Source organism: Accipiter gentilis, chromosome 13, assembly GCF_929443795.1.
Source record: "Accipiter gentilis chromosome 13, bAccGen1.1, whole genome shotgun sequence".
Taxonomy (NCBI): Eukaryota; Metazoa; Chordata; class Aves; order Accipitriformes; family Accipitridae; genus Astur; species Astur gentilis.
The window spans coordinates 6606828-6622510 of NC_064892.1; the positions used below are offsets into that span (position 1 = coordinate 6606828).

General features: G+C 37.1%; 1 protein-coding gene across 7 annotated transcripts in view; it reads left to right on the forward strand.

Moving 5' to 3' along the window:
- ABCC4 (ATP binding cassette subfamily C member 4) overlaps nucleotides 1–15683 on the forward strand; it is a 152447-nt gene that overhangs the window by 56562 nt on the left and 80202 nt on the right. For all 7 annotated transcript variants that reach the window (XM_049815799.1, XM_049815800.1, XM_049815803.1 and 4 more), the window contains exon 19: nucleotides 681–827. In XM_049815799.1, coding sequence (XP_049671756.1) covers nucleotides 681–827 — 147 coding nt within the window. The remainder of the gene's footprint in view (nucleotides 1–680; nucleotides 828–15683) is intronic.

Genomic DNA, 15683 nt, shown 5'->3' on the forward strand with positions numbered 1-15683 from the left:
AGCAGCAATTTCATCATTCTTTGTTTCCATCTTTTGCCCTGTAGCACCCCTGTCTTGTATGTGGAGATGTGCCCAGGAGAAAGACAAACAGTCTGCAGACCAATTCCCTAGAAGGGCTCTATTTCACATGGCATAAGGGATGCATCTTATACTATGTTAAAGAAATACACATAATTTCAGTGATTTGATGTGGTTTACGAGGGGAAGAGTGGCATGAGTGTTTGGGCTGATTGAGAATAACTCAAGGTTGTCTCTAAATAGCCGTGTATATATTACTTGGTTAATACCTGCTGGCAAATGTTGAATCTTCACAGTGACCTCTGCAAGCCACAATTATACACGGCACTGTGAAATGAATTTCTTAGCAGAGCTGTTATGCAGAAGGTTTTAATACAGATTTATTTCATGGGTTAACAGACATTTCCTACATTTCTATAAAGTACCAATATTTCAAACCAAAAAAGAGCAATTGTTTAAATTGGTGATATGATAGTAACTGAAGCTGGTGACAAATATGAGGTGTCTGTGTTCTGTGCTCAGTCTGAATCTCTAAGCTTGGATTCTTGCTATATACAGAGGTCAACAAAATTTGGTTTTAGTTCAGTTTTATTTTTAAATTCTTTTCCTTGTGAAAGATCCATATCTGTATGCATGCTTTGTCTGTGTTTTTTTAATTTCAGGTTTAACGGTGGCTACAATACTGTTTGGCATAGTAAGAAGTCTTTTGGTGTTTCAAGTTCTTGTTAATTCTGGTCAGACGTTGCACAACAAAATGTTTCAATCCATTTTGAAAGCTCCGGTCTTGTTTTTTGACAGAAATCCTATAGGTAAGTTTAATAGTAAAAATCCCCTTAACATTTAATGTACCTCATTGATTATGCTAAATATACTATTTCTGGGCAGTTATGATTTTACAGTATTTTTGCACATTTGTGGGGTTTTTTTTGCTGCTTTGACTTAAAACCTTTAAATTTAACAGTGTGGTCTTTAAATTTAAAAGTCAGAATGTTGGCTGCTTATTGAAGGTTGATCTTACTCTCTTCAAATGCATTCTACAGAAAAATGAATTACACGTGGCTTTGGTGGTGTACATTGACCTGCTAGTTGCACTGCTGTTCTGATTCAGTTACACAGGGGTTTCTTCCATATGCTGAATGTATATGTACGCATTTCGTGCGTGCACTTTGAAAGCTTAACCGCAACAATTATTTGCCCTTTTAAAAAATAATTTTAAGCATGTATGGTAATTCACAGTTTTGAGAAACTGTGTAGCTTACTATCCTTCCAGAATGCACAAAAGCTTAAAGCATGCAATTTAAAACGGTAATCCAGATCCTTATGTTCTTCAAAAGAAACAAGAGAGAAGCTGGAGCAGAGTGAAGAGAGTGCGGAAGTGTGGTGGCACTGATTTACTAGCCAGCCTTACATGAGAAACAGAAATCTGATGGTCTTCGCTCCCTTGAAGAAAAGGAACATAGGCTTGTTCTCGTAGTTCCAGAAGCCATTTCATGATTGTAAGGATATATATATAGGAATGGCTTTATTGTTTCAGAGAAATTAGTATTATTTTCAGGAAGAAAAAAACTTCTGTGGAGAAAAGGTTTATGTCCATAATATAATGAATGAAACGTGTTATTTCTCCCTTAGAAAAAAACCCCTACAACTGCAGAAGTTTAAGGCAATGTTATTTGGTCTGCTTGTACTGTGAGTCTGTGGTAGTGTGAATTCAAGGCCAATGCAAACAATTAGAAGTGAAGCCATAAGCTCAGGACGCAGGTTAGTGGAAGGAATTAGAAGTGAAGCCATAAGCTCAGGACACAGGTTGGTGGAGGGCTAGTGAGAGCAGATACATCAGAAAAAAATCGTAGTGCTGATGGGGTTTGTTGTCAGATAGGCAGGGATTTTCCTCCTCTCTCTCTCTCTCTCTCTCTTGGTGTGTGTGTGTGCAGCATGTGCAGTAACTGTATTTTTGAGGGAATACATAATCATCTTGTAAGAATGCCTGTAAAGCTTGCTCATCATAACAAACTAAGAACTACAGAGGAAATATCAGGGACAATGTAGAGTAATAAATAACAGTTGCTTTGTAACATACTGTGAAGCTCAAATTAGTAGTGCTTTGTAAAAGTGACATTCATAAAACCTGCCTATTGCTGGTATTCACACACTGTCGTGACTTACGGATGTGTGTTTCTATTTATCAGCAGATATTTTATAAAAGAAGATTAACTTCAGTATGCATATGTTTCTTTCCCTTCATCTTTCTTTTGGTCATGGTAGCATGCAAAGGTACTGCTTTTCTGATCTATACATCCCTTGAAAAAGGAAAAAAGAAAAGGGAAAAGATGACATGTGAGAAGATGCTCTTGTTCAGAACTGCTACACGCTGCAGTTCTGAAATTCTGGTTTTAACATCTCTGTTTCATTGTCTGATTTATGTGTGTGATTTACTGTGTATTTATCTTTTAGAACTTCAGATGCTATTTTTTTGCATTGGGGTGAGATTTGTTTAAGTAGAAGTCTTTCCTATTTTTTCTTTTTTTCTTTCTTTTTTTTAGTATGCCTTACTGTGAAAGACACACTAAAAAGAAATGGAAATTATTAAAGGCTCCTTTTTCTAGGGTTGTGATTGTAATAGCCAAGCCAAACTATCAGATATCATATCCCATATTAGTAAAGCTGATATTGCAGTGTCAGATCTGTCATTTAAGTGTCCAGCATGTTCTTGGTATTTGTGTGAGGTCGCTAAGACCTTAGCAGAAGCAATTGCTGAACTGACTTTTGCTGGTTTATTTATCAAAAAATAATCAGTAATTAAAAAATGCCACAGTCAGTATTTTGAACACATGGTGATCCATGTTCCAAAGTCAAGGAAGGAAACTTAAATAAATAGATATCCCAAGCTCTCGATAGTTCTTATTGGGGAAACAGACTAATGAGCAGCATCAGGGAGTCGACATTAGGAAATAGAAATACGTGGTGAATCATGACATGTCTGTCAGCTCCCAACAGCGTAGATCCAATCAGTCATGGTGAATAAATGAGATGACTTATTTCTAAAAAAATTATGCTTTGTGAATCAGTTTAGGCATGAGCCCAAGATCGCTCTTTACAGATTGCATTAGCAGTATATAGGGAGGGGAAGGTTGTAAAGGGAATAGTAACGAGCATCTTACCTAGATGATACAAGAATGTAAATGTATTTTTGGAACCTGGATTACATAGCAGGGACAGAAGAGGAATACGAGGACCCCTCTCCTTTCTCCCTTCCCACCCCAAAGTATTTGTATGTACACAGATTTTGCCTCTCTGTAATTTGGCATAGATCTAAAAATAGTTAGACATTACTGCTTTAAGTATGTTTTGTATTGGAAGAACCTTAGTAATAAATGACTGTCTCTTTCTTAAGCACTTAACACTATTGAGCTGATGATCCTAAGTGACTAAACCTTATTGTGTTATCCAGCATTCAGAAAGAATGATAAGGTATTTATGACTGAAATTCAAATTTATCAGCAGATATCTATACAGCATCTCTTAAATAGCTATAGTGAAAGCTTGATGGGAAGTTAAAGATTAAGTGGTTGTATTTGGGGCTTTATCACATCTGACTTGTCTGTGTTTGTTGACAGAACTTGGTTATTTTTTGGAGTGTCGAATTTGACTCTCTTGAAACTTTCTTTGCTCTTCTATCCATCTCCCAGTAAGCGAATTGCATGCATGTCAGGGTATCTGTAAGGAGGAAAACGTGGGCTTTTTCTACTTCATAGTGAATGCTTTATATATTCCTCTTCGTGTGTCACTTGCAGGAATAAAAGGGTTGGTTTCTGTGTACATCTAGCACAAGAGGGCAGCATGATCTGTTTTATCCCAGTTTAGCGTTAAAACAGCTTGTCAGAAGGATAACAAAATTTATCTGTTATGTTTTTAGACATGCAATTTGAGGAGTGAATTTTCAACCTCTCCACTGAGCAATAGTAATGTGGTTCTGTTCAGTTGTCCTCATTATCTGCAAGTATAATATTTTCTCTTCGTCTTCTACACAGTAAGCTTTTCAGCTTCATGTGATGCTGAGTTCATGAACTTTGTTGGCTTTGTAGGAAGTGGCCAAAAGTCGGATAACCCTGTAGAGTCTGATGCGTTAGTCCCGTCAAGGAGACCTCCTTTAGCTGTTATTCCTTTTAATTTCTTTTTCAAGATGTTTGTAACATTTCAAAACAAATTTCATAGGAAGCTGGGTAAAAGGGACCAGGACTTCAGCACCAATTACTTGAATTGGGAGTTCCCTCTTTTTGATATTAGTTTCTTATTGATAGTTTAGGAGATCCTAGTTTTGACAAGCCTCAGGATTTGATTCAAGATTACTTGGTTAGCTTGTAAATGAATTGTTCCTTTCTGGGATTTGGGGACAGAGATTTCTTTAGAGAAGGGATGCTAATGTATATCTGCATCACTCCAGTACTGGTAGTTTTAGTGGAGATTGTGTGTAATTTTAAATTGCATTGAGTTTAGGAAACTGAAACTTGCTGCTGTTGTGCTGATGGGTGCTATAAGATGAATAAATGATATGCATGAATTTGTTCAGATAAAATAAGACTCTTTTCCCCCTCCAGAGATCTATCTAAAATTCATATTGAACCTGAACCACTACAGAATACATATGAAAATCTAGCTCTTTTTTCTTTTCTTTTCTTTTTTTTTTAAGTTCTGAATTGTATCTCTCTAAATTCTTGGTTCTGACAGTTCATAGAAAGAGGAGAAATATTTTGGCAGACCTTACAGCATTTCTGGCCTTTCTAGAAATAGAATCACACTAAATTGTGTGATGGTTGTCCTCTAGCTGTTAAATTAGCAGATTCCTACCCCCCTCCTTCCCCCCCCCCCCCCCCCCCCCCAAATGCTTGTGGAACCATTAAATAAAATTGATCTCTTTGGGTGCTTACCTAGACTTTGAGATTTGACCAGGTTATAAAGAGAAATACTATCCTGTTTTGGCAGCCAGAAATGACATGCTGAACTGATAGCTAATAGCAGCACATAAAAGCAAGCTCCAAATATTAAAAAGATAAAAATGTGAAAGGCGGCTGTTGTTATAATGAAGAGTTTGTTTTTCTTTAAGGCATAAGGATTTTAATTATGGTGTTCATAAATCAAGTGTTGAAACACCTATAATTTGACAGAGAAAGTTTCTTTATAGGATTAAAAGCATGTTCATCAATGCACAAATACCTATCTGCATTTTATCTGACAGAAGCGTCAAATGTTAGAATGTTTAAACTATATAATATTTGCAACAAATATGATATTTCAGCAGTCTGAAAATTACAATGCTGATAATGAGGTTGTTAAATTATACTCTATCAGTTGGATAGTGAAACTGCTCTAGTTAGCGTACATTAGTGTATGCTTGTTCACACAAGTGATTCTGCTGAACAAGTAGCATGTTCAAACAAGAAATACTGGTCTTAAACCCTGTGATTTACAGTAGGTGGTGTTTTGGCATATCATGCAGTTAACAAGGCAAAGCTTCATGTTAAAATATTTCGTTCGTAGTCTCATTCATCACTGATATAAATATTCAGTAGCGATGCCAGAAAATGTATTGTATTCCTGTTTGACTCAATGACTCAATTGCTTTCTTTTTTTCGGAAACAAGATCTATGCTATCTTTCTGATGCAGTTTTCAGATATTTCCATGTGGTCAAGATGAATTCTGCGGGATTGTGAAAAACTATACCAGCTCTTTTGACAGCTTTCATGTTCTCTTAAGCTAATACAAAAAAATATGTTGTCCTTAAAGCAGCAGAGGCTTTGTTTTTGACTCTCTGTGCCAAGCGCTAAAGCACATTCACGTGTGTGCAGGTTTGTTAGTTTATGTTGAAAAGAAGTCCCTATAGGACAGTCTTTTGTTGTGAAATAAAAACACAGATTCTCTCTTCCATGTTGGTAATCACTTGCATTTGTTGTTATTAAGATGGCAACACAATAGGTTCCATCAATCATCAAGATCCTTAACAACCGCACAATGTTGTAAATATTATGTTTGGGTGTTTGAGTGGAACAGCTCGTCACTGAAGTAGGTGTGGTAATGAAAACCTGTTAGGTTGCTACATGTGTTTAAAAAAAAAAACAACACACAAACCACAACTTTAATGTTTTTTCATGTAACAATGGTGATATGTACTTTAAACCTTATCAGGGTGTGATTATTAAATGACATTTGTGGGAGTTGCTCATTTACTCTTAGTATTATCATGGCTTTTGTTAAAAGTTTAAGTAGTCTTACGCTTCTATGTATTTTATCACCATTATGATTCTGTCAGGAACCTTATAAAGTTGATTGCTATAGGAGTAGTCTTTAAAGTTAGTAAATAGTACTCTGGAGTTATGTTTACATTTATTATCTATTAGCATAACTCAATTCAATGCTATTCTGTTTTTCTTGCAATAATAATTGAATGAAACTTGGCCGTAAACTGATGAGACAAGCCCATTACATTTTCAGTTCACCGAGTCAGTGCTCACCCTATTTACGCTTAATATGGGAGATAAAATTAAAAGGTTTACGGAAAACCTGTTTGTAGGAGGGGACGAGACATTATTTGATAGGGAAATAGCGTGAAGCTTGTACTGACAACCACTTCCAAGTACAGTCTCCTGCTTTCCTGGCACAAGATTTCACGTCCCTTCACAGAGATTTTCTATCTTCTTCACATTAAGATCCCCTGGTGGGGAAAATGGCCTGCTGCGAAACTCATTTCTGACCATATGCTGACCTGCCCAGATACTGCAAAGTCTAGTTTTTTCATTTGCTAAAGCAACTAGAGAGAGAGCTGCTCTCGCCCCACCTCAGCTGAGCAAAAAGGAGGCATGGAGGAGTCGACCAAGACAGAGAAACCTAATTAAAAGTATTGGCTTTAGAAGACTGAACAGAAGCTGTTCAGAGACATATCGTTCCTGTGAGTGTAGCGGTAAAGTAAAAACACAGTTACGTTTTAGTCTTGCATAGATGGCAGACCATTTTGATGAGATTTCTGGCAAGAAGGAAGGAAATGTTGGATACACTTGAAAACAGAGGGAGAGACTGCAATAATATTGATGAAAAAACTGCAAGGGGCTTAAAAAGAGGGCCTAGCTGAGGTGGTGCAGCTGCAAATAAGCTTTTGAAGATAATACGAAGGATGGGAGGGATTTTGGGGGGTTGATATTAACTATTTTAAATTTTTTTTTTTTGCTATTTTTAATCCGCTTAAAAATTGCTGGATGCTGCTGTGACTGCTGTGGATAGGGGGGATTGGAGGCACCATATGGATAGGACCTCCTCTCTTGCTCTTCATGGGTGCTTGTTCTGGGTGGGAAATGAGGGGTTTTTTGAGAAAGGCAGAAAAACTTACCAAACCCCACTTTCATTCCACCTTGGAACAAGCCAGAAGCATTTCCCAAAAAAATTGTTTTGGGAAGGTGCAGGGCAGTGATAATGAATAGCCAGGTGGTGAGAGCACATATGTGGAACGTGGGGAAGGCAGCCCAGGTCTTCCCCTCTCTGATTTAATGTGGGCCTTGAACACATGGCTCCCCCATCCCAGGTGAAAGCCCTACACATCAGGCTTTTGGCTCTTCTGGGCTCTTTCCTGTGCCATAACCTTTTATTGCTGTCTCTTAACAGACACACAGACACAGTTAGACCACTCTGGTGTTTGAAGAAAAACCAGCCCACTTTGGTGTGTTGGGTTTTTCTGTTTTGTTTTGTGTTTTGTTTTTTTTTTTTTTTTAAATCTGAATGGCTGTAAATTAAAATAAAAGGAATACTATCACAGTGCAAACTCATTTCATGAGCACTGTTCTGCTTTATACTGTACAGAAATCTTTCTCCCAGATGATCCTAGGTAATCTGCACTGCAGCATCTGGGTGAATTAATTAGTCGTTTTTTGGGGGTTTTTTTCCCTCCTCAGATTGCCAGCATCTTGCAGATTATGCAACAAGTGAAGATTAGTTTGTGCCTGTGGTGATCTTGGAGAGTGTTTGGAAACAAAAGGCACTTCTTGATCCAAAATTAAAATTTTAGTGTAGAAAAGAATGGATGTTTTATGTGAATCTGCCTGTTCTGGCAATACAGAATAAAAAAAACAAAGGATAGAAATCAACAGTTAGGGAAGCGGAGGTATTGAATCAAGCTCAACTTTAATGTGCTGTTCAGTTTAAAAACTACAGACTTGATAGAGTTAATTACTGAGCTATTTGTGAATAGTACAAGACAACATTACTTGCTTGCTTCCACCCTTTCTTCCTCAGGTGTTATTTTTTCTGTCAGAATCAGTAGCTACTTTGTCAGAGGCTTTTCGTTATGTATTCAGGGGAATACATATGCAGGACCTCCTTCAGGTTTTGATTTCTGATGTCATTTTATGCAAGATAATGTTATAGTTGGAGGAGGCAGCATTATGACAAGCTGTATATGTTGACAGCTACCAGTCTTAAGAGAGCTTTACAATGTATTTTAAAATAGCATATGAAGAACTTTATTTTTTTTTTTTTAAATTAGTTACTGGACGATAGTACTGTAATTACAATAGTTGTATGTAAGGACATTAATTATTGCTTGTGGCAATACCAATCTTTAGGTAGGTAGCTTGAAACTAGAAACTGCACGTTCATGGAGGTTTGTTTTAATGTTCATTTACATTTGGGCTCCTGTTGAACATTTTCCTAGGTGATTCTCATTTGCATCTTTTGTTTCCATAGCGTTTGATTTTGACTTGAGCAGAGTATTTAGTTGTGGTGGTCCCTAACGAGAGGTTGTGGAATGAGGAGACTTCTGAAATGTCTGGAGAAGCTGAGATTTGCTTTAGCTGTTACTCACCTAATACCGGGTAGGAAGTTGTATTCACAGAGCCAGCATGCGAAGCAAGTGGACTGGTATACAGGAGAAAGTCAAAGTCTTCATTCTCAACTGTTTGGTTCAGAGTAGAAGTGTGTTGTATACTGAGGAGGTGGGTTTGGTTTTGCATTGGACTTTTCACTGCTGTAGAAGACTCACAAATGACTACTGACCTGCTCGTTTGTCTTCTAGTTGTAGCATCCCCTCATCCTTCCTCATTGGCCAGTTAAAGAATATAAAGGTCATAATACTGCTCGAACTTAAGCTTTTACCGTGTGCTACTTGTGCCACATTTATGACATTTGTAAACTCAAAGGAAGTTTAAAGTTAAACTCCTCATAAGTTTGTGGGTTTTCTGTCCACCGGCATGGTCCTTGTCAGTTTTCATCCAGTCTGTACCTGAATTTATCCTCTGCTTTCTGTGTCTGGGAATGCCACTCTTCCATCTCTCTCAATCCCTTTACACTGTCCTCTGCATGTGGCCTGCCCTCTTTCAAGTATAAATCTTCGCTAGCTTGTGTTAGTGTTGGGGCACAGAGTGCAGAATAACCTGAAGGCGCGTGGAAAACTTGAGAAGGTGAAGATTTAGCACATGGACATTATAGTTGGCAATTACAAGGTATAATGGATGGTAGATAGATGGCCTAACTCTTCCTCAGTTTTCTTTTTATCAGATGTGATGAGATTTCTCTGTGTGTGTGGTAAACCTGGTTTTTTCCAATGAAGTTATTGTCTTTAATATGCAAATGATGCAATGCAGAATATTGCAAATTCGTGCGTAGGCAAGAAAAAAACCCTGTGCTTTGTGGTAAGTTTCCCTTCATCGGGAATACATGTTCCTTTGTCCCTGCATGTATTCATTTCTCAGTGTGTGTGGTGTGGTTCCAGTGTTCATCAGTTTGAATGTTCACAACCCAAAATAGATACAGTTCAGTCTAAATTTTCAGGCAAAGTTCCTACATCTGTTTCTAAGATGTCATAAGTAATTTCTCATACAGGAATACTGTTCCTGCCCTATCCTTTGTAGGACATGTCCAGAGGACAGTAAGTGTTAGATGCTGGGGGCATTGGCTCAGTGTTGGGGTTTTTTTTTCCCCCTCTCTCTCCTTTTTAATATGAACATTTAAAGCTTTAAATAAACTTTACACTATCTCATTTATCTCTTCTTCAGTGCACTTATTTTATCTATATAATCTGTCATTCTGGTCTTTAGAGAGAAGGTGGTGAGTGTCTTCACTTAAAGAGATTGGGTTTAGAATGTTAAATGTTTTATATGCAGCAGTCTTCTCATTGCATGGGATAACAAACAGTTTCAGAAGTACTGTTGCTGTCTATCACTTGTGTTTGCTTTCTCTTCCTTCTCACTGAAATAGGGGAATATATCCTTAATGCTGGGCAACTTAATGAAGAACCTTCTATTTTTATTATGACCTGTAAACATGAGTAAATCTGTGCATCACCTAATGAGATAGGAGCCCAACTTTCCTTCAGTTTACGGAAGGAGAAGCTAAAAGTGAACTGAAGTGCTGGGGTTCTATGCCTGTTCAGTCCAAATTTGCTGTGGTGCTTACTTGGTTAAGTTATTGTTAAGTATAAAGTACAAACAGCATCTTTGTTATGGTAAGATTATCCTTTCAGTAATAGAGAAGGGTTCAGTGAGTAAAATATGCAGTTTTCTGGCATAAAATAATAGAACTTATTCAAATCCATGATTATTTTTATTTACTAGCCATTTATGATTCTAGTTTGAAGAGTATGTGCAATGAGGAATGACCAGGCAAAGAAGGGTATTCACAAAGGTTAACATTAGCCTAGGCTTACCAGGTACATGATAAAGAGGCAGGCTCTTCCAGGGCATTATTCAGAGCACCAATGTTAGGCTTTTGCTCTAAATCTTGCTGGAGAAGAGCTGTGTTTGCTACCCACTACTGGTGTGGAGGTTCAGGGTATCTAGCTGTCTATGCTCTTAAGGATGGGTATCTTAAAATCTTCAGTACTCTGAATTTACCACTAAATTTAAAAGAAAGGGATGAACCATAATTTTAATATTTTATATATACACACACATATATATAAAATATATATTTTAAAAATATATAAAACTCATATGCTTTGCCTGATGTTAGTTTAATGCTTCTTTACTTTCTCCCTTCCTTCCTTCCCCAGTCTCCTCTTAGCATAACAATTCTCCCTCCCCCCCAGTCTCAACAGCCGGCCAAAAGCAAACAGTTACTGTTAACCTTCCAGAATATTTCTGGTATTTCCTGACTAAAAAAAGATAAAATGGTTTAAGGAAGAGTTGGCAGTAGTTACCTTTAGTCAGCTAATGTTCCCTTACTGTTGGAGAAAAAAAAATTTGATGCTCATTTAGTACAAAAGATATCTGCAGAAAGCTCTGCAAGTTGAAAGCACCAGAATTGTGAAATATAGATGGTTTTAGCTTTACAAGTGTCATCTTTTTTCTATTGAACTAATGATATAGAGGGAACATTTTTTTCCCCAATATTTTAAACAGAAAACTAGTTATACTAGACTTGTTCTAATATTAAGAAATCTTATCTAAGGAGGGCTTTCAAAACAAAACCAAATTTGAAAGAAAAAAGTGCCTTGAGGTTTTTATAGAGCTGACAAGTTTTAATATTTCAAATATGTAGTGACAATGATCTTTTTTCATAATTAAGCTATGAGTATGGTTTAATATTGAATTCAAACCATTCACTAAATGTCACTTATTGAAACCCCCCAAAATCCCCAAGAGATAAAATGGAAAAAACAATCCCAACATTTTGTTTAATTAAGATTAAAAAAATAAACTCTGCTACACCTCAATCTAGTAAGCAGTGTTGCCCAGCTACTACTGAAGGCTTACAGAACAGTGTTTAAAAGTGGTTGTCCAGAAATAAGTGTTTCTCAAAAATTATTAGGGCTTATACAGGTGATTTTGTTCACCTGCTGAGTGTTTGAGAGTAGAAATGTCCAATCTGACACTTTCCAGAAGTGTGTGTTTGCTTAAAAAATAGAAACATTCCTGTGGAAAAATAGGATTTCATTAATTGTTTTTCCATCTTAGCCACACAATAAAGCAATATTACTATGTACTTTTAATAGAGACACAATCATTTTGTGAAATGCAAAATCCCAAGTTTCTGAACTTATCCGAGATGTTTTCAGCTTAAAATGTAGTGCTGTGAGCACCACTTAATTTGTTAATACCTTTGCGCTCTGCTTCTGTTGTTCTTATTTCTCATGAGATGCAAGACATTCAAATGCTTATTGACTGCTTTCTATTAATTGTGAAGTAGGCACAGAGGTGTTTTGAATAGAAGTCTTACATATTTTTCAATTAAAAGGGTAGAAGGAGAACAAGTCAGTATTACGGTTCTTGGAAGAACAGAGGACTATATTCATTCTTTGACTCCATGAGGAGGAGGTGCAAGAATATTATCCCAGCTAGTGACCTCTAGCACTAGGATGGAATAGAACTTGCAAACTTCTTTGGGTTGTATATGAGTTACTACAAAGTAAATGTGGTGGCTTTTAGCATGGAAGAAAAAAGCTTTAAAGCTTTCACACCCCATAGATCTGGTGTACAGCAGTGATTCGTACTTGTCTTTCATCTCATCTTTAAAGAGATGGTAGTTCTTCATAATGAAGCTTGACCAGCAGCATAGACAAAGTATGCTGTTGGTGTAAGAGGAAGTTTGATGGGTACAATGCTTGCTCCTTAGACCAGATTTGCCTCTTGCTATATGACTTTCTGCTGTAAAACCAAAGCAATTCATAGAGGAAACAGAGCAAGGAAGGCAGTTATTTTAATTAGTGAATTCTAGACTATCCTCAAAGGCTCTGATACTTCGATCTAATTCAGTCTTCCGATTTCCTGTTGGTTCTTCCAAATGCTTCAGACTTACTCAGACAAAAGCCTCTTTCTTCACAATTGTCAAATTTCATTGAATCTCAAGTCTTGGTGATAGAGCTTAATTGTCAGCAAAATAAGTCTTGGTTTCTGTAAATTGTTTGATCCTCAATTGGTTTAGAAGTGACAATATACTTTATTTTAGAGGGTTTAGATATTGTTTCCATGTGGCATATGGAGCAAAGTTGGACCAACTAAAGAAATTATTTCAATTGTTTTCTGTCAGGAAGGCTTAGACAAAGAGCTTAGTCTCAGATCCTTTAAAGTTCAAGTATCTGCCACTAGGGGCAAAAATTATTTTCCTGTAGGCATTCATCTTTTATTGTAGATTTACTGTGCTGCTTCACTTGGTTGATAATCTAATTTAAACCTCAGAGATGAGTCATACCTCCTCAATGGGATTCACAGCTAGTTTAAATTCTCTGATGTCAGAACCTTTCAGTTCTTCCAGGATCTCTTTTCTGAGCATAATGGTCCGTTGGTTGCCTGAATGCACTGAGGAGGAAAGAATGTGACCCATGCAAGCAGTAACACTTTAGTGATACTGTTTACAACATACCTCAGGTTTTATGTTTTCAGTATTTTGGGGGGTTTCTAGTTCAGGAAATTTGTGACGTCTTGACTTCTAATCGTGCCAGGTGGTCCATACTTCCTCATACTTCCGCAGCTATGAGGGTGGTACCCTGCTGAAGTAAGGAATCTTCTGGAAGGTGGAATAGACCTCACCACATGGATCATGTGCTTTACTGACTTTTCTTTCATAGGACCAATATTTTCTATACCAACTGTGATATTAAAGTTTTCCAGAAAAACACTGGATTATGAAATGGTACAAAACCTTGATGTCAAGAGACATTTCAGTCTTCTTTCTTTGGAAAAACAAAACAAACAAACCAACCCTCAATTGACCAGGAGGTCCTAAAAGGTTTTAGAGGGATGCAGACACTTAAACTTGTTCGTGACCTCTTCCTGAAAGCATGACCACTGTATAGTTGACCACTAAGAACTTTAGAAATTGAGTGTTCATATTTGGAATGTGAATTGCTGTTTAAGGACTTCCTCTCCACAGTCAGTCAAGGACAAAATAGACATTCAGAAAGTTAAGAGGCATTGTAAATACCATTCAGCTGTGATGAAAAGTTTATTGGATGTTTTTCATATGCATTCTAAAGTTAAGCTACATTTTGAAAACCCTCAGAGCCAACATTTGTTCTCTAAATATTATAATTAAATATCTACAATGCTAAGTTGTTACTAATTAATACTCTGTAATATTAATAGTGGTTGGGTTATTGACATAACTTTGTCTTCCGTGGGTTTTTTTGCTTGAAGTTATACTTTTGTTGTGTATGTTTTAACGATGTATCCACAAATTGATGCAGAATCAAGTTCTGTGTTCATGCTGTTTTATGAAGAGGGAAGGAAAAACACAAGATATTTTTCTGTCATTTAATTTCATTATTATATGCATGTTTTTCCATTTCAATCCTGCCTTATCAGAGATTTGGTTAATGCCTTTTTTAACGCAGAATAACAGCAAAGCAGTTGTTGTAAAACAGCCATTCCCAAAATGTCTGGGATCAGGTATGATCAGTGATTATTTGCAAAATTTGTAGTGTTTATTCCAAAATACAACTTGTGCTTTAAGTCCATGAGAGGATTTTATAGTGTTTTATATATTGTATACGGATACCTGAAAGATAGGTCATTTGTCTTAGTCTTTGCATTGCTCCTTTAGTTGTCCAGTTCCTTGAAGTTCTGGAGCTTCTTTCATCCTAATGGGTCTGATGTAGTTTCAGCAGAGAAGCTGCTGGTTTTAAAAAAAAAAAAAAAAAAAAAAAACCAAAACAAAAACAAATTATGGTGAAAATGGATGTCGGAGAAACAAAATGAATGCATCAATAAGTGAATTGTTAAGACCCAAAGTCAGACATCTTCATTTTGAGGGAAGAAAGAAAACTTTTACCAAGAATACCTCTACCTGAAATCTTAATTGGTGTTGTGAATTCTTAAGACCCTATCTGAATGAAATTAAGCAAACTAATTAGAGTATACTCTCAAGACTAACTTGAGACACAGCTGGCTGTTGCCCCTGCAGTTCTGTAGTTAGCGGAGTGAATTATGCTCCTGTAAGAGCAGTTTAAAGCAAGAAGTAACTAAAATCCTCTGAATTGTTCTCTAAAGACATCTCTCAATAGATCATGAGTCTTGCCTCATCTGTCCAAGTATAACCTTGTGAATAGTCTGTATGTATTGTATGCTTATGGTTATGCAGTATGTCCTGGATGCACATTGCCGTCTCCCTTCAGGTGACAGTGGCCATTTGACTTCCACAGTTTTAATTTGGGAACTATTTCAGAACCTGATCTCTCTCTTGCTGTAAGGATTTCCCATGGTTTTCAATGTAAAACACCTGCCCTGTTGCCTTTACGGCTCATGTGTAGTTACTGAAGTTCCCCTATGTGGCTCTCTCTGTCACTCTGCATTTCCAAAACATTAATTCAGGCACTCTTCTAGTTTAAGTGTTGCAGCCACCTTCTGTTCACCTTCTGTTCTTGCTTGCTTTATCCCACGCTTCCTAGCCTATACCTCGCCATGTCAGGCTTTGTGCCTTGCTTGTCCATGGGATGACATTCTCTCCTCTTTTTCAAGCATGCTTATTTGTATCCAGAACTTGTGCCCTTCCATGGTGAAGGGGAATGGAAGAAGCAATGTTGGAGGCAGAGGTGGAAATGGGGAGCGGATATGCAGTGAACAAAGCAGAGGGTGAAGGAGAGGGCATGTGCAAGCAGCCAGTCTGCACAGGGCAAAAATTCAAGTCAATATGTACAAAGCTTTCTCTATCCAAACATCCCGAGTTTGTCAACTTCTATGACTGTTACTACCAG